Source organism: Halichoerus grypus, chromosome 1, assembly GCF_964656455.1.
Source record: "Halichoerus grypus chromosome 1, mHalGry1.hap1.1, whole genome shotgun sequence".
Taxonomy (NCBI): Eukaryota; Metazoa; Chordata; class Mammalia; order Carnivora; family Phocidae; genus Halichoerus; species Halichoerus grypus.
Genome location: NC_135712.1, coordinates 6,254,551 through 6,277,418, shown reverse-complemented (window position 1 = coordinate 6,277,418; position 22,868 = coordinate 6,254,551). Strand labels below are relative to the sequence as shown.

Here is a 22,868-nt window from a genome sequence, read left to right as displayed (position 1 = left end):
TTGTTTTTGTTTTTGTTTTTAATTATCTATGGGAATTTCTTGAGGCCTGGGTCAAGGACAGGTTTTTCCAGAGACAGTTTTCATTTCTCCTGCCCTGAGGGTACTACCAGCCTAGATCTGTCTCTCTCTCTCTCCTTTTTAAAGTAGGCTCCATGCCCCGTGCATCTTGATTTCACAACCTGAGATCAAGACCTGGGCTGAGATCAAGAGTCGGACGGACCCTTAACTCATGTTATGATTTATGCTTTTGTTATGGGTAGGCAGGCATAAGAAGAGATCCCTTGAAAAATCCTACACCTGCTGTAAAGCAAGTAGATGTTAAAATACTGGAATATTATTCCATATACCATTTCCAAGAATCCTTTTAGTGAATTTCTCCAGAATTTAGGGCTAGGCATTTATATCATTTGACGTGCATTTGCGTGTCTCTCCTTAGAAGCCTGTGGAACATCAAACTTTCCTCCCTCTCCCACCTCCCTTTCCTTCTCTGTTCCCCTCTGTGGTTTTCATAAAGATCAAAGCTTATGGCAGTTACAGTATTTATCTCGTCTTTGGTTTTGAATACAATTGTTTTCCCACCATGGCTTTCACTCTCTTTTAAAAGTTTTATTTTTAAAGTTCTCAATTTTTTAAAGTGTTAGTATTACACACCAATCCATAAACCTCTTTGGAAATAGCATGGTCCACACTGTAAATAAGTTGGCCTTAAACTAAATGAAGGTGGTAAGTAAACTGATTAGTGCTGGGAGCGCAGCCGCTGTCTAGTCCCCATACGAGATACTCTCAGTGTCATGGAGCCGCTCGCTAGAGTGGACACCCTTCTGCCCAGGTGCTCTTTTACAACAAGATTAACAGGAAGAAGGACAAGGAATAGGTATGTAACAAATAGAAATAAAAATAGTGAATCTCAGGTGTACACGAGGAGAGTGTCATCACAAAGGCAGTTTAGCTGAATAGAACACTCAAAAGTAATTTTCATAAAACCACGCTTGGTCATCACTATGCCTTTTTTTTTTTTTTTTTATAGAGTCTTCTCTTTCAAAGCTGCTTCCATGCTTTTTAGTTAAAACACAATTTGATTGCTGCGGACGTTCCCACATACATGAGGTGTGTGGGTCTTGGCTGGCTGACTTGGACTTACGAGCTGTGGAGTCCCACAGAGTATTAAAGCATAATGGACATGTTTTCAGTTGTAGGAAGAAAAGATATAATTTTATATTTGAAATGTGACTGGCTAATACAAAATGGATTTTCAAAATTAGATTATAAAAACCTTAATTATCCAAAGTCAGTTTAAGTACCGAAACACACAGACACACAACACTAACATTATAAGATTAAAGGCACATAAGAACGAGAATATCATATCAGAATGTATTAGGATATTGATTATATTTAAATAATTATTTTTCTTTTTCCTTCTGTAGGTGAAGATGACTGAATAGAATTTACCACAGTTACTTTAGAATCTCCGAAAGCGTTGCTGGCGGAGGCCTGACTAGGAGGTAGATGGTGCATCTTCTTACTTTCCAGAGTCTCGTCAGCGTGTTCAGGAGCAGCCGTGCTGGTCTGGTTGTGTTTAAAGACATAGCCCGACCCAAAGAGCTCTTCCATTAGACTTCTTTTCTTATCTCTGAAAGTATCTTTTGCTTTTGTCCGGGAAGACTTGCCAAAAGAGGGTTCATACCCACTCACAGAATGTTCTGGCTTCAGTCCGTCCGCGTTCCCGCGAGGCTTGCTGGTGCCCACGCCGCCTCTCATCACCCCTGCCCCGACCGGGCCGCCCGAGGCAGGAAGCCCGTGGTGCAGGTTCTCCGTCGCTTCTGTGAACGAGTAATGCTTTCTCTGTCTGAAGGGTATCTTGATATTCGCAGCAGCATTTTTATCAGGCATCTCGTCCATGTCATTTATTTGGAGACTTGTTTTGAACTTTTCTTTCCCTGCATTGTCTTCCTGCTTGCCTTCCCTTTCAGGATGAGTTACTTGAATTCTTTTTGGTGGTAGTTCTTCTTCTTCTTTCACCAAAGTGGTTTTCTTTTCTTGATCTTCTTTTGTTTCTCTCTGTCTTCCAATATTCGCCAGAGGTGGTTGTACTTCCAAATGTTCCTCTTCCTTCGATAAATCTATATTCGAAAAATAGTCTGTTTAGTGATCTTTAAAATGTAGGGATTTCTATTTCAAGAAGGCATACTGAGCACACTGTTGACATCTGACAGGCACATGAACATGACATGCATCCAACACTAGAATACAGGGAAGGGTGCTGGTAACAAGCTTGAAATGTTCAACTTTCCTAGAACATACCAAATAAATAAGAATTATGAAACCAAAAGAAACATGATATTCATGAAAGAAGAATGGACATTTGCTAAGAAGTTATCAGTGGATGCTCATCATTCCTAGGCGATGGAGTGCCATTTAAAACAATGAAAATACTTTTCACCCATCCAAACTGACAAATAGTTTCCAGATTTGGTGAGAATACGGGGAAATTGGAACTCTGTTCCCCATTGGTGGGTGTGTCAATTGGTACAGCTTTTTTTGGATGGCAATTTGACTGTAACTATACAAAAGTTTTTTTTAACCTTTTTTTTTTAGAGTGAGAGTGTGCACGTGTGATGGGGGTTTGGCGAGGAGGGGCAAAGGGACGGGGAGAGAGAGAATCTCAAGCAGACTCCCTGCTGAGCACGGAGCCTGACCCAGGGCTCGATCTCGAGACCCTGAGATCATGCCCTGAGCTGACACCAGTCAGACACTCAGCCATCTGCCCCGCCCTGGCTCCCCTGAATCTATCAGAATTTACGTGAACGTGCTCTTAGATCCAACAACCTCACTTCTAGGACCAAACTACAAAAATACGCAAAGATACGGATAAGGATGTGCACTGCAGCATGGTGTAGCAACAAGGAAACATCCTAAGTGTGTGTGAAGGGGCCACGGGTAAAGAAATGGCGTGCGCAGTCCGGGGGATTCTGGGCAGCTATTGTAAAGACCGGGGTGGGGCCGTGGGGACTGACGGGGAGAGGTTCAGGGTAGGCTGTGAAATGAAGAAGTCATTTGGAGGTGAGCCTTCCGTTCCCGTTCCTTGCTCAGGCACTCAGGAAGCCCTGCCCTCAGCCTCCCCTCTTCCGAGGAAGGGCTGTTGCAGGTACCTTCCGAGGAGACCCGCACCCACGACCTGCGTCCTGATCACTTACACACCTGGACGGTCGCTCATTTGTGGCGGGGAATGGGGCAATGTCACATGAGCACGGGGTTGGGAAATTTTCTCACGTGAACACATTCTGAAATAAAAGTATTCGTTTTAATCCAGGAAAAAAAAAAAAAGGAATTCTAGCAAGAGCAATCGTTTTAAGAATTAGTGGTGAGCAAAGAAGCCAGCAGACCGTATGGTTAATTCTGAATAACTGTTCCTGTCGTGCCCCACGATACCTGATGCGAATGTGGACACGGGACACCCTGGGTGGAACTGCTCCTTTGCCACCCCCTTCCGGGGCTAGGGCGGTGGGCTGCTCCCGGCCTCCCTGCCCTGCTCTTCCTGCGCAGCGGCCTCTACTCCGAGCCCTTCGTGGCTCCCCACGCCCCCACCCGCCTCCGAGAGAAGGCCCAAGTCCCCACCGTGCTCCCCGAGCTGTCCCGTGCCCCCCGCAGCCCCCCGCTGCGCAGCCCCTCCTGCGGGCGGCGCGGGCTTCGCCTGGAATGCCCTCCTCGGGTGTCCGCTCGGGTCGCCCCCGCCGCCCCCGCCGCCCCCGGAGCTGCCCTCCGCGTCCCTCCCGGTGCGGGCGCTCTCGGCAGCTCCACGGCCCCCAGCCGAGCCGCACGCCTTCCCTGCTGCGCGCCATCGGGTCCTTCCTCGCTGGGTCAGCGGCGCACGAGGGCGCGACTCCTCCCCGGAACCGGATCGGACACTGTGGCTCCAAGACCCTTTGTCCCGTGGATGGGTAAGCTTTCCGGGACAACAACAACTACCGACACGGACTAACGGCGCCGTGGAAACCGACCAGCCGACTTGTCAGCCTCGGTCGGCCGCAGACGCGCCGGCGAGCCCCGTGTCGTCTGGGCGAAGTCGGAGGCCCCACACCGAGGGTGCGGCCTCCGGAGCGGGACCCGGGCCGCGGGTACTGCCCGCCGCCGCTGCGGTTGCCCGGCCGTGGGGCGCGCGGCACATTTCCCGGCGGCAGTACTTGCACACGGACGCCAGGGGGCAGTGGCTTTAAAATTCCGGACGGAGGGCGCCTGGGCGGCTCCGTGGGGGAAGCCTTGGGCTCGATTTCCGCTCGGGTCCTGATGCCAGGGTCGTGAGATCGACCCCGCACAGGCACGGTGCTCACCGGGGAGTCCGCTGGAGATTCTCGCTCCCTCTGCCCCCAGCCCCACTCGCGTGTGCCCACTCTCTCTCTCTAAATAAATACAATCTTAAAAAAGAATTCTGAAGGTAAATGATCTCCAACCTAGCATTTCTTTCCAGCCAAGTATTCATCAAGCGTGAGGGTCGCGTAATGCCATTTCCAGACGACAGGCATACACACCTACCTTACACGCACGCATCCTCCAGCAGCTGGGGGAGGATGTGCTCTTAGGGCACGACGGCTCTTACCCAGGAGGAGGCCATGGCTTAGGAGCCAGAACTGGGCAGAGAACGGGGTGGCAGGAGCCTGCGGGGAAACGCGGGTCCCAGCACCACAGCTGCGCGCCAGAGGTACGGGGGACCGGGCCGGAGGCCAAGAGGCTGAAGCACTGAGGGCTGGCGCCACCAAGACCCCTGCTCCGCAGACCTCCCGGGCACGCCACGTCCTTGGCCTGTCCTGCCCGGGGCCTGATGAAGGTGTTGCCCTCGCCATCACGCGCTGCAGCCTGGCTTGGCCGGGGACAGCAGCGTTCTGCTTGGACCTGCTCCCGAGCGCTGGACGGAGTCTGGTGATCTTAGCACAGGAAATTCCGGGCAGCCCATTCCCTCCCACCCCGTCTGTCCCGGTGTAGGTGCCAGGGCCCTGATGGTTCTCTGCCTCCCAGGGGGACGCCTGACCTCACCCCCAGATCCGACCCCTTGTATGTCCGGGGAAGCTGAAGCCAGAGTCTGTGCGTCTTTTCCTGGGAGTCTTCATTTAAAGTCTTCCTTAGCAGGGATGTTGCCCTTTACTCAGCTAGGTTTGGGTTTGCTGCTCAGTGTGTCAAAACTGAACATACTGTTTAAGGATACGCACTGTGAGGAACAGCAAGGCAATGACGGGCATGAAATGGAAGATGGTGGTTATTTCTGGAGGGCGGGGGGCGCAGGCCTGCGGTTCGGAAGGGCCCACAGGTGTTGCGGGGAACACGAAGGTGCTAGTTCTTAAGCAGGGGTGTGGCTACAGAGGTGTTCATTTCCTAAGAATTCTTTACATTGTATATATGTGTTTTATGTATACTTTTATTTACTTTTTATAAAGAATTTATTTGATGGAGAGAGAGAGTGAGCACAAGCAGGGGGGCAGCAGAGAGAGAGGGAGAAGCAGGCTCCCTGTGGGGCTTGATCCCTGGACCCTGAGATCATGACCTGAGCCGAAGGCGGGCTTAACCAGCTGAGCCACCCAAGTGCCTCTTATGTATACTTTTCACACACACACACACACACACACACACACACACACTAATTCACAACTTAAATCAAGTAAGAGTAAAGGAAACTTTTAAAAGTGGTTACAATTACCTTCGTATTTTCTCTTGGAATCCTCTTGGTTTGGAAGTTTGCTGATATAGTGAGGAATTGCACAGGTTATTTCAGTTGATTTTTCTCTATGACCAATGTTTCCAGTTGTCTTTTTACCCTATAATTTAGAAAAGCAGCAAAACCACATTTTTTGGGGGTACAGGCAATTTTAAATTGTTTTGTTCAATGAATATAAATACTTTTTGTGGAGAATAAGAGACGATTTTACCCTATTTTTATAAAGATATGTTCAGACACCGCAAGAATTCAAACCTGTTGTACCTTCGCTGTCAAAGATGGAGCATCTTCCGATTTTTGGGTTTCCTGGTGTTTCATACTTGTCAATGAAAAACTTCTGTCTGCTTGTACAGATTTTGTTGAAGAAACTACAGAACAGGTACATTATATGTAAGAAACATTTTACATGTGGAAGCAACATTGATTTTAGATATAAAATAATGCTGAAGTTTGTAGTGTAAGACAATGTGTACAGACATTTAAACCTTTTTTTCCCCAATATATGGATAACATTTGCCGGTTCCCCTTTACCCTACCCTTTCACCGGTTTTGTCTTATTTTGGGCCACATAGGTTAGGGGTGTCAAGGAGGCTTTAGGCTAGGAGGGCCTTGCTGTTGGAGGACACGTCCTCCCTGCCCGGACACGCAGTCGTGAGGCAGTGAGCCACAGCGACCTCCTGTGGCAGTGCTCTTGGTTACCAGTGGTTAGAATGATGGCTCACGCAGGAGCCTGCCACTAAACCTACACTTTCCTCAAAGTGTGATCCCATTTAAATGACCCCGTGGTTGGTATGATCATCTCTGCTAGCTATTATTCTGGATTACAAAGCAGAAGCAAACAAAGGAAGGCAAGGAAATTTGAGGTTGTTGCCTTTAACAGTAAGCGCGTAGACAGATGACAAATACCCTATGTGGAAAACCCAAAAGACTCCACCCCAAAATTGCTAGAACTCATATAGGAATTCAGCAAAGTGGCAGGATAGAAAATCAATGCACAGAAATCAGTTGCATTTCTATACACTAACAATGAGACAGAAGAAAGAGAAATGAAGGAGTCAATCCCATTTACAACTGCACCAAAACCCCTAAGATACTTAGAAATAAACCAAAGGCAAAGGATCTGTACTCAGAAAACTATAGAACATTCATGAAAGAAATGGGGGAAGACACAAAGAAATGGAAAAACATTCCATGCTCATGGATTGGAAGGACAAATATTGTTAAAATGTCTATGCAACCCAGAGCAATCTACACATTCAATGCAATCCCTATCAAAATACCATCAATTTTTTTTCACAAAGCTGGAACAAATAATCCTAAAATTTGTATGGAACCAGAAAAGACCCCAAATAGCCAGAGGAATGTTGAAAAAGAAAAGCAAAGCTGGCAGCATCACAATTCCGGACTTCCAGCTCTATTACAAAGCTGTCATCATCAAGACAGTATGGTATTGGCACAAAGACAGACACATAGATCAATGGAACAGAATAGAGAGCCCAGAAATGGATCCTCAACTCTATGGTCCACTAATCGTCAACAAAGCAGGAAAGAATGTCCAGTGGAAAAAAGACAGTCTCTTCAACAAATGGTGTTGGGAAAATTGGACAGCCACATGCAGAAGAATGAAACTGGACCATTTCCTTACACTATACCCAAAAATAGACTCAAAATGGATGAAAGACCTAAATGTGAGATAGGAGTCCATCAAAATCCTAGAGGAGAACAAAGGCAGCAACCTCTGTGACCTCGGCCGCAGCGACTTCTTGCTAGACACGTCTCCAAAGGCAAGGGAAACAAAGGCAAAAATGAACTATTGGGACTTCATCAAGATAAAAAGCTTTTGCACAGCAAAGGAAACAGTCAACAAAACCGAAAGACAACTGACAGAATGGGAGAAGATATTTGCAAATGTCTTATCAGATAAAGGGCTAGTATCCAAAATCTATAAAGAACTTATCAAACTCAACACCCAAAGAACAAATAATCCAAACAAGAAATGAGCAGAAGACATGAACAGACATTTCTCCAAAGAAGACATTCAAATAGCCACCAGACACATGAAAAAATACTCCACATCATTTGGCATCAGGGAAATACAAGTCAAAACCACAATGAGATACCACCTCACATCTGTCAGAATGGCTAAAATTAACAAGTCTGGAAACGACAGATGTTGGCGAGGATGTGGAGAAAGGGGAACCCTCCTACACTGTGGGTGGGAATGCAAGCTGGTGAAGCCACTCTGGAAAACAGTATGGAGGTTCCTCAAAAATTGAAAATAGAGCTACCCTACAACCCAGCAACTACACTACTGGGTATTTACCCCAAAGATACGAATGTAGTGATCTGAAGGAGCACCTGCACCCCAATGTTCATAGCAGCAAAGTCCACAATAGCCAAACTATGGAAAGAGCTCAGACGTCCATTGACAGATGAATGGATAAAGGAGATGTGGTTCATAAATACAATGGAATATTATGCAGCCATCAAAAAAATGAAATCTCATTTGCAATGACTTGGATGGAACTAGTGGGTATTATGCTAAGTGAAATAAGTCAGTCAGAGAAAGACAATTATCATATCTTACTCATATGTGGAGTTTAAAAAATAAGACAGAGGATCATAGGGGAAGGGAGGGAAAAATAAAACAAGATGAAATCAGAGAGGGTGAAAAATCATAAAAGACTCTTAATCATAGGAAACAAACTGAGGGTTGCTGGGGGGGTGGGGGATAGGGTAACTGGGTGATGGGCATTAAGGAGGGCACGGGGTGTAATGAGCACTGGGTATTATATAAGACTGATGAATCACTGAACTCTACCTCTGAAACTAATAATACACTATATATTAAGTAATTGAATTTAAATTAAAAAAACCCACCATCAACAAAAAACAACAAAAAAGTAAGCACGTAGTGGCTTTTTCTACCAAACTAGGGGTGAGTGTTCCTATTGTATTTCTTCTGAGCAAAGCCTTATGCTGGCAGATCTTGGGGATGGTGGATAAGTACGGCCTGTCTTGAAGGAAAAATACTACTCAGCAATGAAAAGGTACAAACGAATGATGGCAACAGCAACATGGGTGAATCTCAAAAGCATTAGGCTGAACAAAAGAAGCCAGACACGGAAGAGCACCTGCTATATGATTCCACTCAGGAAATTCTAGAACGGGCAAAGAAAGCTGCTCTGACAAGGGAAATCAGCGGTTGCCTCAGGCCAGGGCCAGGGACTCCTGATGGCAGGGGGTTGGGAGGGGTCCTCCTGAGGGGGGGGTTTGTACTGACTGGGGTGCTGGTCACATTCATGTCAGCTTTTGCCAAAACCCGCCAAAATGCACGCTTAAAATGGGTGCATCTTACTGAGGAAAATTGTACCTAAATAATGATGATTTAAAAAACCCCCACACTGGGCAACAGATGTACTTAGAAAGTTCACTGTCTGGTAGACAATTTGCTCCCAGCTGGAAAGTGGGGCTCCCAATCCGCCTGCAGTAAGGACATGCGGGACTGAGCGGAGGCTGGGAGGGCAGGAGAGCATGTCTATGTCCTACTGTTTCAACCATATCCCATGGCTCATTATTCTTCTAGAATCCCAAAATGTTTCAATGCCTAGTGAAACTGATTTTTAAAATATCCATTATTTGCATGATATAAAGTAGAAAAATATGACTACATCCTTAAAAATAGATTTTGAGCAAAAATAATTAAAATGTACCTTTTAGATCATCTTCTTTGTCATGTAAATTTTTAAGTATCCGACTAGTATAGATGTTTCTAATTTCAAGCTCTCGATCCTTCTCCTAAAGAGAACCACAATACCAATTTTTCTATAAATGTTTGCTCTTATCAGCCTCCATCTTTTCTATAAAACAATTTAAGTGGGCTCAGTATTCTTTGAATAAAATCTATAGATGCTAGCAGAAACAGAAATAGGCCATAACCTTATATATCATCCCCGACACCAAAAAGTACTTTTTAACAGAGCAACAGACTTTTGTGACGGGGACAATATCGCCGAGGGCTTTGCGAGCCAGCTTCTTTCACTGGAGTTTTTTGTCCCCTGGGTCTGTGCCATGAAGTTTGCTGGTTTTTTCTCATGGTCCAGTATAGCACTAGCCACATTGTGATCTAAACTAATTAAAATGAAATGAACAATTCAGTCCTCCCTCACATTACCCAGGTTTCCAGCGCTCAGTAGCTGCCCACGGCTGGTGACCACACTGTTGGGTGGTGCAGGTAGAACATTCCCACCACCACAGGAAGTTCTACTAGACACGGCTGCATTTAGACAGTACATGCAGGGTGGGTAAAGCCTAGAACAGAGGCATCATTGTTCAGCTTTAAATCTCGGTATTGACTTTTTTATTATTTTTATTTTTTAAAGATTTATTTGTTTATTTGAGAGAGAGAGCGTGAGCACAAGCAGGAGGGGCAGAGGGAGAGAGAATCCCAAGCAGACTCTTTGTTCATGACCCTGAGATCATGACCTGAGCCAAAACCAAGAGTCGGACACTCAGCTGACTGAGCCACCCAGGCGCCCCAAAAGTATTGACTTTTTAAAGTCTTGGCAAAACAAAATGTGTGAAATCCTGGCTTGTCGAGGAAAAAAAAAAAAGGTTTCGCTAAGCACCAAACACTCCTCTCACACATGCATCAAGAGGCAAGCCTGTTAGACTCAAGACCACCAAGTTTTAGCCAAAACCACAGTCAAAAGGAGTGTATGAGTGAAGGGTGTCTTCTACTGTGTGATTAGGCAGGAAAGCCTGGAGGAGGGGGCCCAAGGAAGGGTGGGGGCAGAGATGCGGGGTAGGGGGAGAGAGAGAGATCAGATGGGGTTCTGGTCTCCCTGTGCCCTCAGAGATACTAAGAGGGTGAAGAAACAACTCTGAGGTTGGGACACTCTCAGCCCAGGAGGCCTTGGCGTGGCCCAGGAAATTCAAGCCGCTTCGTCAAGCCCCCAGGTCAGCGTGGAGCAAGAGTAACATGGCATTGCTAAGTGGTAAGTGGAAAAGGCTAAATGCAATGTCCAGGCAAAGGGCCAAAGAGAATGCTTCCCTCACTTACACAAGGAGTGGGACCCCACAGAGGGGAGCTGCGCAGGGAGCTAGGGAACCTGCTCCCCAGTCCTCAAGGTTACTGACCCAGGTGATCCCACAGCATAGGCTTTGGGATCGACGGTCTAGCCAAGGATCAGATGGCAGATGGATCTCGAGGCATTGGCCTCAACAGACAACAAGCGAAGATCACTAAGATTGGACCTACTGAGAAGAGGCCACGAGTTTCACCAGCCATATTCAGTAGACACCAGCCAGGTCCTAGGGACTTGGCTAGTTAAGACCAGTCATTCCTCAGTAGAACTAGTCTAGAGGTTCCAGAGGGCCAGGGGCCCCTTTCCCCTTTTACCAACAGAACGTGTGCATCCTCCCCGCCCCCCGCCCTGGCTAGATGCTATCTCCACTGAGAAATGGGAGATGGGGTTGGGGAAAACTGCTGCAAGCCTCAGAGACAACCTAAACTAGGACCAGTTTCAACTGGACAGACTGAGACAAGCTTCTGTATCGTCTCATATCTGTCCATGTCCCCACCTCCCACCGGTGGGAATGGGGCTCATGAGGGAGTATAGCTCAGTTACAGAAAATAAAAAACATACATATTTTTGCACATCTGAACTGGAGAGGGCAGGGTTTGTATTTATTTTTTATTTTTTAAAAGATTTTATTTATTTATTTATTTATTTATTTATTTATTTATTTATTTATTTGACAGAGAGAGAGAGAGAGAGAACAAGCAAGGGGAGCAGCAGAGGGAGAAGCAGGCTCCCAGCTGAGCAGGGAGCTCAACGTGGGGCTCGATCCCAGGACCCTGGGATCATGACCTGAGCCGAAGGCAGACACTGCGCCGCCCAGACACTGCTGGTTTGTATTTATTTTAATCATAAAATTAATCTGCTATCAGAGGTAAATGGATAACATATGAGAATATTAATCTTTTCCAGAAATTAAGTTTCTGGGAACAAACATGTTACAGTATGTTTCTCTTTTTATTTCTCATTGTGATAACACTGCATTTAGCAAGAAAGAACAGTAATGGGGACACTTTGATGCCATGAAAAATTGATCAAGTTTATTCTAGATATTATGTTTAAGAATATAATGTAGAAGATCTTAGATTTTTTTTTTTTTTTACCCCTACTGGTTAAGACAAGAATGATTTTGATGTTTAGAGGGACAAGCGTTGATCGTCTGGAAAATTCAGTTATTTCTTTTGATTTGGTCCGGCTCCTTGGAGGGTGGAGTATGTGCTTCAGCAGCAGAGAGCAGGAAGAAGGCAGGTAAGAATGGCTGACTGGCAGGTGGCTGGTGCAGGGCTGGCTGGGGGCAAAAGGAAGTCACGTGAAGAACAGTCCTCCCTCAGGCTTGGAACAAATGTCCAAGTCTGGGTGCCCTCCACAGAGCTGGGCTCAAAATCAAAGACAACAGGTTCAGAACGCAACCCAGGATACTTGTGTAGTTGAGGTCAATCAGTTAATCAAGAGAAGCAATAAGAAGGAAAATCCACATCTAGGAATGCTCATGGAATGCTTGGGGAATATTTATAGAAAAAAATACTCACAAGCTCAGGGACTATCAGGTCAGAGTTCAATGGGAAGTTGGGTCATGGTGGAAATCGTATTAAGATCAGGATAGATGGCTTCCAAAAGACAGGAAACAATATCTTAATAGACAATGCCACTTTGGCAGGGGTGAGCTTGTAGCCCGGATGTAGGGTGGGGCTGCAGTACCTCATTTGGGAGCTGTGGAAGACTGACATTCTATCCCCTTACTTTGGCCCATACTCTACAAATGGAGCAGAGTCTAGAATTGGTGTTGGATGACTTCGAAAATGAGTTTCAGGGCGCCTGGGTGGCTCAGTTGGTTAAGCGTCTGCCTTCGGCTCAGGTCATGATCCCAGGGTCCTGGGATCAAGTCCCAAATCAGGCTCCCTGCTTGGCAGGGAGTTGGCTACTCCCTCTGCCTCTCTGCTCCGCTCGTGCTCCCCATCTCTCTCTCTCCCTCCCTCCCTCCCCAAGATAAATAAAATCTTAAAAAGAAAAGAAAAGAAAAGAAAATGAGTTTCAAAGTACAGAAACAGAAATTCTGATCTTTGGGACCATGCCCTCCCAAACTCAGGTATTAATGATTTATGTTAATATGGCAGACTGCATTTTTCTAAAATTGGTTCAGCAATATTTCTGGTCCCATTTCTGGTCCCATACTCTTCCAGAACCTTGTGACTCTCCATCAAGAATACATTGCTCCTTCTCTTGTACCGCCTTGACAAAGGGAATGAGGTGGAAGAGATGCTATGTGACTGGTTCTCTTCCTGTCTGTATCTCTCCACTCTTCTCCTTGGAACCTAGCTGCCATGTTGTGAGGAAGCCCATACCACATGTGGGTGGTTCTGGCCAACACCCCAGGTATGATCTCAGCTGTCAGTTGGCACCAACTGCAGACATATGTGTGAGACTTCAGAGAATTCCAGCCCCGTCTTTGAACCACCTTAGCTGATGTCAAGAGTGGCAGAGATGAGCTCTTTCCTGCAAGCCCTGCCCGAATTGTGGATTTGTGAACAAAATTAATATTCTCATTTCTTAAGCCACTAAAAGTTGTGGAGTAATATGTTATGCAGTCATAGTGACCGAAGCAGTCAGGACACTAAAACGTCCTTGAAGTTTCTATTCCATATCTCCTTGGGTCAGTACCACGGATGACCATGAAGCATAAGAGGCAATCTCATTTTTCCAGATGAAACAGGACTGGAAAGAAGGTAGGAGTATATCCTGAATGCAGGTGATAGGCCATGGGTGTAATGACTGAGTTATGGGAAATGAACCAGTGGATTGTTTTAAATTATTTTGTACAATACAATCCTTTGTGTCTCATTTTCCTTCATTTGTTTTTCATCTGTCTTCTGGCTCTTTGTTTTTGGGAGATTTCCTCCATGTCCATGGATTTTCCTTATCTCCTAGCTCTTCTACTGAGTTTCATATGCTGGAATCATCTTTTAATTTTCACTTGCTGTTTTCTGATTTTTTCCATGTTCATAACATTCTTACTTTATGGGCATAGTATCTTCTTTCCTGGATATTAAACTAAACCTACAGGGTGAGCTGTTCTGCTTGCTGTTCCCGTGCTTTCTTCATGCTGCTGGTTTTCTTCACAGATGTGGTTGCTTGAGCATATTTAAAAATAAGGGGCTGGATTATTTTATTTACCTTACTTTATTTTATATGGAAATTTATTTCTTTAGTAGGCTTCTTTCCTGAACGGGAAGGCAGGCTGGCTCTGGGTAAATCAATGGGACATGGTGACTGTCAGGTTTCACTTTGAGGCAAGTCATTTGACTAAGTGCCTTCCCCATTCCAGAATGTACTCTTTGAAGGGCTTTACCTGGGATGTCAGCATTTTACCCTGGGTGGCTGGTTTTTTCTCAAGCAATTCATTCACAAACTTCCTGCCTGATGGAAGATGCTGGACTCAGGTACTGTGAGTGCTGTTGACAGGACGGGCAGGTGAGCTTGGTGACTCAATCCCGTGTGCTCAGGTGCTTTTCCCTCCTGTCCTCCACTGGACAAATGCTTTTCCAGCACCTCTTGCTGTGGCTTCTTCTGCTCTGTGTCATCCACATAAATGTTTCCACCCACTTTCTGTCCACAATAAATGTACCCAAATCTCTACTGTTTCCCGATGACTTGCCCCCAGCTCTTTGCTTTTGTGTGTCTACTTTCTTTTAGTCCTTTACTGGTTCCTTCCACGGGGGTTCTGAAGGGAGGGCACTTAGATATGCGCTATCATCCCCAACAGTTGAAGCCAGAGTGAACAATGTCTTTCTCAGCCCAAACCAGAATCCCCATTTATCTGCTGGTGAATGTGGTGTAAGGTCCCCATCTCTCATGACAGCAGTTGGTCTCCTGATGCCTGGTCCCACCCCGGAGATTCTGATTTTGCAGGTATGGATGTGGCCAGGGCAATGGAGTTTTCAAAGCTCCCCAGATGATGAATATGTGGCCAAGTTTGAGGACCTCACTTCAGCCAAACGCGAAGATGGCTGCCCCAAGGCTCTGCTCCTGCTGGTCACTTGTGTTGATTCTGAGTTTGGGGTTTCCCTCCCCATTCCTGTTACCTCACCAGCCATTTTTCTGCAGTGTGATTTAGGTTGTGATTATCTGTGTCTGGTTTCTCCATCAGTCCAAAAAATTGTTTTTGATCCTTTTATCTTCCAGAAATTCTTTGGCAGTTCTGGTACAATTGTGGTATCCTTTCTGGGGTTATGGGTTATTGTCTCCCCCCTCCAAGATTTTATTTATTTATTTATTTGACAGAGAGAGAGACACAGCAAGAGAGGGAACACAAGCAGGGGGAGTGGGAGAGGGAGAAGCAGGCTTCCCGCTGAGCAGGGAGCCTGATGCAGGGCTCGATCCCAGGACCCCGGGATCACGACCTGAGCCGAAGGCAGACACTTAATGACTGAGTCACCCAGGCGCCCGAAGGGTTATTGTTTTATTTTTTATTTTTTAAAGATTTTATTTATTTATTTGACAGAGAGAGACAGTGAGAGAGGGAACACAAGCAGGCAGAGTGGGAGAGGGAGAAGCAGCTTCCCGCTGAGCAGGGAGCCTGATGCGGGGCTCGATCCCAGGACCCTGGGACCATGACCTGAGCCGAAGGCAGACGCTTAATGACTGAGCCACCCAGGCACCCCAGGTTATTGTTTTAAAAGTATGTTTTCTGTCATTTCCGTGGGATTGGGGCAGGAAGGGATGAAAAATGTGTATTTAGCCCATCTTCTTGATCTATTTCAACTCTTTTTTGTGCATAAATGTGATTTTTCTTATTTTTCCCTTTGAAAGGATTTTATTATAAAAATATCAAAAATATACAAAAGCAGAGAAAATAGTACAGTGAATCTCCATGAACCAATAAAACCAGATTCACCGATGAACAACTCATGCCCTGTCTGTTTCTCACTACACACCACCCTCCCTGATCTCTGATTCTATTCCCTGTCTGGGAATTACTTTGAGGCAAATTCTAGACACCGTATAATTTAATATGTAAGTCTTCACTGTGTATCTATAGCAGACAAGGACATCCTTTTTAAAACCTAACCACAATATCAACATTTCACCTCCAAAAAAAATCAATAATAATCCCGTAATATCAAATATTCAGTTTGTTTCACATTTTTCCAACTGTCTTATAATATTTTTCAAAAGTTTGCTTGAATCAGATTCCAAACAAGATCCAAAACATTGAGATTAATATGTAAAAGATTTTATTTATTTATTTAAGAGAGAGAGGGAGAGTGAGAGGGAGAAGCAGACTCTCCACTGAGCAGAGAGCCTGATGTGGGACTGGATCCCAGGACCCGGAGATCATGACCTGAGCCTAAGGCAGGCGTTTAACCAACTGAGCCAGCCAGGCGCCCTAATTCTCATCTTTAAAGCACAGTTTATTTTTTTTCTTTTTAAAATATTTTATTTATTTATTTATTTAGAGTGTGAGTAGGGAGCAGGGGCAGAGGGAGAAGGAGAGAGAGAATCTGGAGCAGCCTCCATGCTGAGCACGGAGCCACATACGAAGCTCTATCTCATGACCCTGAGATCATGACCTGAGCCGAAATTAAGAGCTGGACGCTCAACTGACTGAGCCAATCAGGTGCCCCTAAAACACACTTTAAAAGACAGTTTTGTAAACATTTCCAAGAGAAACTTTAAAATAAATCTGTTGGCCACTAAAATTACTCACAATATTTTAATGATGTAAGGTAATTAAAAAAAAACTTAGTTTGGGTTACATTAACATGATAAGAAAACAATAATATTAATTCATGTGACGGAATGAGAATGTTAACAGGAAGTTTTGTTATGAATAGCTTAGAGATTTAATTTTTCTCGTTACAGCACATATTCACCAGGCTGTGAACTCATCCCAGTAATTTCAGATCCTCTATCTGTTCATATGGTTGTAGGGACAAAAAGTTAATTTGAGAAATAGATTCTTGAAGTTAAATAATTTAAAGAATAGCTTTGAAATTTTGGGAAGCAGAACTGCACAAATTTTGTTACATTTTGCTTTAAAAGAAGTACCTTAAGTTTTTGCTGAAGGCGTTTTATTTCCATTTGCAGAGTCTTTGTAGCTGCTTGAGCTGCTAAGGTCTTCCGGGTCTCAATGGCCAGCTGCCGATTAAAGGCTCTATTGTTCAACCTCAGTTGTTTCTCCAAGCTCTGAAAACAGTATATATTTCAACTCTTCGGTAACCAGTGTAGTATTGTTAAAAAAAAAACAACTTCAATTGTAATGGAACCAATTGCATTTATGAGAAGTGTGAAGTTTTAATACAATTTTAGTGCATGGCTCCTACAGGGGACATAGATTAGAACTAAATATAACCACACACACAGACACAAAAGCAAAAAACCCCAGATCACAACTCTAGAGAATCAATATATTTTGAACCTAATGTTTTTTACACTCTGGAATTTGATTTAAAAAATACAAACAACCTTTGAACATTTCTTGAAAATGAATAAATATGCCATGCTTTAAAACTCAACCCAAGTGGCTGTGCTAACACGGAGACCTGCTAACGTGGCAGGTGCATTCAGGAGTTCTGTCGAGCCTCGGTCGCTGGAGGGCTGTCCAGCAGCAGGGCAGCTGTGCGGGCTCGAAGGCGGGCTCAACTCTCCGCTGACAGACCCTGGGAGCTCCTTCAGGGACTCATCCTCCACCCCCACGCCCCAAAGAGGGAGGAATTCTAAGACCAGAAGGTCTCTGCCAGCACCGTGGCCATCTGCACCCAGGGCTCACGGGTATGCGGGCACCTCCTCTCCATCCTCTGCAGAGCATGAGAATTTTATTGCAGAACTCTTTGGTCTGGACTTGGACAGAGGCTTGGCCGAAAAGGCCTTTTCTTTCCTTTTTTCCCGCATTATAGTAATACTTTCTCATTAAAGAAAAGCGGGCAATATGGTAAGCTAGAAGAATGAAATAATCACTAAAAATCCCAGTCTCCAAACTATTAACATTAAAAAAAAATACTACATGTTTTGGCTCATAAACATTTTCTCCAACCACCAAATGCCCTACAACCAAACAAAATTTCCCATATGACTAAGTGCGTCTGATAAGAAAATAGTTCTTGAATTCTTTTTGGTTTTGGTTACAGATATAAAACAGGAACTACTTAACATGTATATGTAAAAATATGTAGATGAGATAAAAAGAAATTTACTTTTCCCTGATGGATACATGCTAAGATGGGTCCAATATTACCTGGAAGGTCAAATAATAGAACTTCGGATTATGAATTACATGACTGAAAAGGAGGCTGCTCATCATTTTCTGGAGGTCACACGCCCGTTTTATGGGAGAAAATTCTCTTTGAAAAAAGAGGAGGATTTTTACCAAAGAGGAAGTAACCGATAAAAAAGTACATGAAATGAACTTGATATTTTCTTTTTTCAAGTTCATAAAAAAATCGGCTTCTTACCATCATATAATAAGGCATTAAGCAGTAAATTTTTTAAAAGTATGTTTGTCCATAGAGACCAAGGACTAACATAAAATTGGCAGAATTCTCAGTAGAATCAGGGTGTTCTCCTAAATCATCCCTTATAGTGCAGTCCCCGAGCCTTTGATGACCATGTGCCATTCAGGAAGATCAACGTGTTCATGTCAATGATTGTAGTTCTTTTCCCCTCTCTGTTCCCAGGAGCATTATCTGGGAAACGCTTCTGTTGCGAACATACCAACAATGTCTGTGCGGTGGTGAGAAGACAGTTGACCAGGGAATATGAGGAAAGGGGCAGGAGAGATGCAGGGGGCAGGCTTTTAGGAAAGTAGGCTTTTAATAAATAGTATGAAGTAGAAGGTTAGCTTCTAAGAGATTTCACCCACCCAACCCAACCCAACCCAACCCAACCCAATACAACCCAGCCCAACCCAACCCAACCCAACCCAATACAACCCAGCCCAACCCAACCCAACCCAACCCAATACAACCCAGCCCAACCCAACCCAACCACCTTTCCAGCACATGAACAGGCTTAGAGAATGGTCATTTCCAGACAAACAAGCCCTGCCACAGGATGAGCTCCCCTTCCCCACCCCTGAACCCCCCTTAGACAGCATCACTGGTGTGGCCCGCAGGCAAAGCAGCTGGTGATGCCCTACTGCACAGGGGCAAGCGTGGTGCAGGTACACCCTCTCCGTGTCCATTTTGGAACATTACACTTTCTAGGCCTCTGAAATACGGACCTGTATTTTTTTGTCATTTGCCTCCGTTTTTGTTGTAAGAACAGACAATCTTTGAGTAAGTTCCTCCCTCTCGGCAAGGTTTTTGTCTTCAGAAAGTTTCTGCAGTGCCTGCAAGGCATCTTTAGTCTTCAGCAGCTCACTGTCAGCTTCTCGAAGTTTCCTAGATGCATTTCTTTCCTTTTCCTGGGATTTCCTAAGTAGCTGCCTCAAATTTTTGACTTCGTTCTGATGTTTTGCCATAATTTGAGGTAGATTATTTTGTGAATTCTCATATTTCCCTATAGCTTTCAAGTGCCTAAGCTGAAGCTGTTTCAAAAATTGGTTTTCTATGACCGTGGCTTCCAATTTACGATGGATATCCCCTAGTTCATTTTTTAGCTCTTTAATCTTATGAAGCCTTGCTGAGAGTATGCGATGAGTCATAGCGTCTCTTCTTTGGGTAATCATATTGTTTTGGGAATTTAAAAGTGGTGCATTCCAGTTGTGCTTTTTTTCAACTGAGATTTCCTTCTGGCCTGTGTAAGCAGATAATCCAGTTTGTTACTAGTAATATGCATACACATATGCAGATATGCACGTTTGTGTTCCCCCCACCCCCACCCCGCACACGTGCGCACATACACAGGCAAACTAGAAGGGGAAAGAGCATGTAATGAATAGCCATGCTCCAGGGCAGGGATTTCATATGCAGAATACTCCATTCAAGGTCAGCAGTAGTCTATTTAACAGCTGAAGACTGTAAGTCATTTGTCCAAGGTTATATAACCACAAAGTCACATGGAATGGATTGAAAAGCAGGTCTTCTTTGACTGGAAAACCTATACTTACTTCTATTATTAAAGCTATACTAAAAACCATAATAATAGATAACATTTACTAAGGGCTTACCGTGTGTTAAGCATTGAACTAAATGCTTTATGCAGATTATCTGATAGAATCCTTCCAGTAATATGTTATGAGGCAATTCGAGCGTAACCTTAGAGTCCAATGTTATATATGAAGACCTCATATATTCAAAAAGACCCTTAGAAAGCCATTGAGCTGCTTAGAGGAAATATGCGGATATTCCATCTCTCAGTAAATCCAACATAGACAATTTTTCCTGTTACTTTGATTGGGCTTTAAAGGAAGTAGTTAGTTGGCTTGTATTCAGAAGTCTGTTTTAAACAAAATGTATCTAAACAATATTACACCCAGCTTCTAAGCACCAAGCTTATATAACTGCATTGAATATGTCAAATGTATATGTAACATCACTGCATTATTATCCCCTTTTAAAGATGAACAAACTGATGTTTCGTGAAGTCACTTACGGATGGGCACACAGCTAGTAAGTGGGAGACGGAACCCCAGTCCCATATGTATGTGCATCCGTATGACATTTCTGTACATACATGTGCACACTGCATATGTGTGTGTACATATTATTATATTTATATGCTGAGAGAGACTGAACCTAGAGTCTGGGATCTAAGAGAAACATGGTCTTCATCCTGGAGCGAGAAAGCACTTAGTGACCAGCGTCACTGGAGTCCTAGCCTTAAGCTATCGGCCCAACTGTGGACCCATCATCTGAGACTCGGCTTTAACGCGTTTGGCACAGGTGGTGGGAAAGGAGGTTCAGCCTGCAGTGGAAGTGAGCCAGCAGGAATCGAGGATGCTCTAGGGGATAAAGTGTTTCAGTCTTGACTATGACAGACTACGCAGGGATGACACGATCATAGTACCTGCATCACATCAATGGTTGATGGACTGTCTTTACAACTATGCCTCCAAAGGTCCTTATTTTCCCACTGGGAACAACTTAGTAAGGGCTCTGGTTGGATATTTGAGTATTTTGGAATAGGTTTTTGAGCACACTGAAAACTGGAAAGTGGAAGTCAGTCTCTAGGCCACCTACGGGAAGGCCAGGCACTTTGATACCTTAGGAGCTGGCTAGGGAACGCCAGACCCAGGCAGTGTGGATCGGGCTGGATTACAACAGGGGTGGATGGGGCTGTCATGTCCTACACCATGTCCAGCATGACTGAAGCCTGACTCCCAACTTAGAATATTTTACACTCTTGGGTGGTGTGACTTGGAGGAGAGAAGGATTTCCATGGGACCAGAAGGATGAAGGGTGGCGGGTTCTGTGGGCAGTGAAGGCTTCTGTCTCTCTCTTATGCTGTGCTCACGTGATGGGAGGGCAGAGTCAGAATGAGTGGGTGCCTGGGACGAGTCCCTGTGGCCGTGGGAGCACCGGCCAAGGCGCCAGGAAGAAGTGTGCATACAGGGGCATGGGTACTTTGAAAACAGGAGGAATCAGCCTCTTAGTGATCAATGTGCTTGGACAAGGAGCACATAAGTGATGAGAATGAAGGACCAGAAGCCCTTCCCCAGTGTTCTCATCTGTGTAAGGCCACCCACACTCTCTCCATCCCCCAAACACGCCCGAGATTGCATTTTTTGCCTACCCTAGTGGGTGTTTGGGGGAGGATGAACCAGACTTGTTTGCTTCAGAAGGTAAATATACCACTTGTGTTTGAGTGATACAGAATAAATTCATACTATACATATTATGCATACTTGTATACTAATTAAGGTTATGGAAAGTTGAAGCAGGGTTTAGTCAGTGATTTTGTATCTCATTGCACTAACCTACGCATGTAAGAATGACAAAATTTACAATTTCTTTCTTTCTTTTTTGTTTTTTAGTTAACATATACTGTATTATTAATTTCAGGGGTAGAATTTAGTGATTCATCAGTTGCACATAACACCCAGTGCTCACTACATCACATGCCCTCCTTAATGCCCATCACCCAGTTACCCCATCCCCCCACCCACCACCCCTCCAACAACCCTGTTTGTTTCTTAGAGTTAAGTGTCTCTTACAATTTCTATCTCATTTTATACAATGAGGCAGATTTGGCCTAATGATTAAACTACTCTTAATGAAGTGACTAAATTAATTTTGATTGCACCAAAATTAATTTGCCCCAATTTATGACCAGGTATCTTGCATAAAACACTCAATAAATATTTGTGGAATAATAGAGGAAACAATTTTTAAAAGTTAAATTATCAGGCACTTAGAACCCAAAGTGCAGTTCCTGTAGAAATAGTTTTATAAATTCTGCCTTTCATGTAGCCCCACAAAAGTGTAGAATCAATATAAAATGTAGTGTATAGAGCCATGATCCCTGTCCCATAAAACCCTGGGGCTAGACTGTTTCTGAATTATTATTATTATTCTGGTGCGTATACAGTATTTTCCATAGTACTCCCAGAAGGGTTAGGGACAGACTTCAATCAAAGAATATTTTTGTGAAATATAGGATTCTTCACACTAAGTGAACTAAAGATCAGTCTCGTCTTAGTTTTTGTTGCCAAATCAGTTTAGGTGCCAAGGATATAGAAAATGTTTGATTTTCAGAGTTTTGTAAATTACAAATGTGGATAAGGGATTGTAACCAGGGAGCCTACGGACGATGTGGGTTCTATTGTGATAATCTCTTCCAAATGCCACAAACAGACTTCTTTTGACAGAGTCCCATGTGAGAGAAGGAATGGACCTTTCATCTCCTACCCTGGGCCTTGCCCGTGAGTGTAAGGCTCCCACCTCTCTGGGAAAGGGGCTTTTAGCCTTTTGAGAATCTGGTAGAAGCTCATGGGTCCTTCTCCCTAGAAAAGTTTACAAATCCAAATAGACACAAAATATGCAAAGATTTTCATGGGGCCCACAGACATGGGTCTTAGATTAAGAATCCCTACCCTACAGCTTGGAAGAAGGGGACCTGAAGATTCTAGATGATCCAGAAGTAGCACAGGGAGTCCTAGGCACACCTGGTCACAGGAGGCTGGGGGTGGGAGATACAGGTAACGT

At 44.5% G+C, this 22,868-nt stretch overlaps 1 protein-coding gene across 1 annotated transcript; it reads right to left on the bottom strand.

Annotated features, from left to right (window-relative positions):
* Nucleotides 1-1,360: 1,360 nt before the first annotated feature.
* Nucleotides 1,361-19,518, bottom strand: LCA5L (lebercilin LCA5 like). Its single transcript, XM_036119146.2, has 6 exons — nt 19,004-19,518; nt 16,834-16,971; nt 9,421-9,505; nt 5,972-6,075; nt 5,690-5,807; nt 1,361-2,123 (listed from the first exon to the last, which is right to left on the bottom strand). Exons 1-6 carry the CDS (start codon nt 19,448-19,450, stop codon nt 1,396-1,398), a joined length of 1,620 nt encoding a protein of 539 aa, XP_035975039.2. The 5' UTR covers nt 19,451-19,518; the 3' UTR covers nt 1,361-1,395.
* Between the last annotated feature and the right edge of the window lie 3,350 nt (nt 19,519-22,868).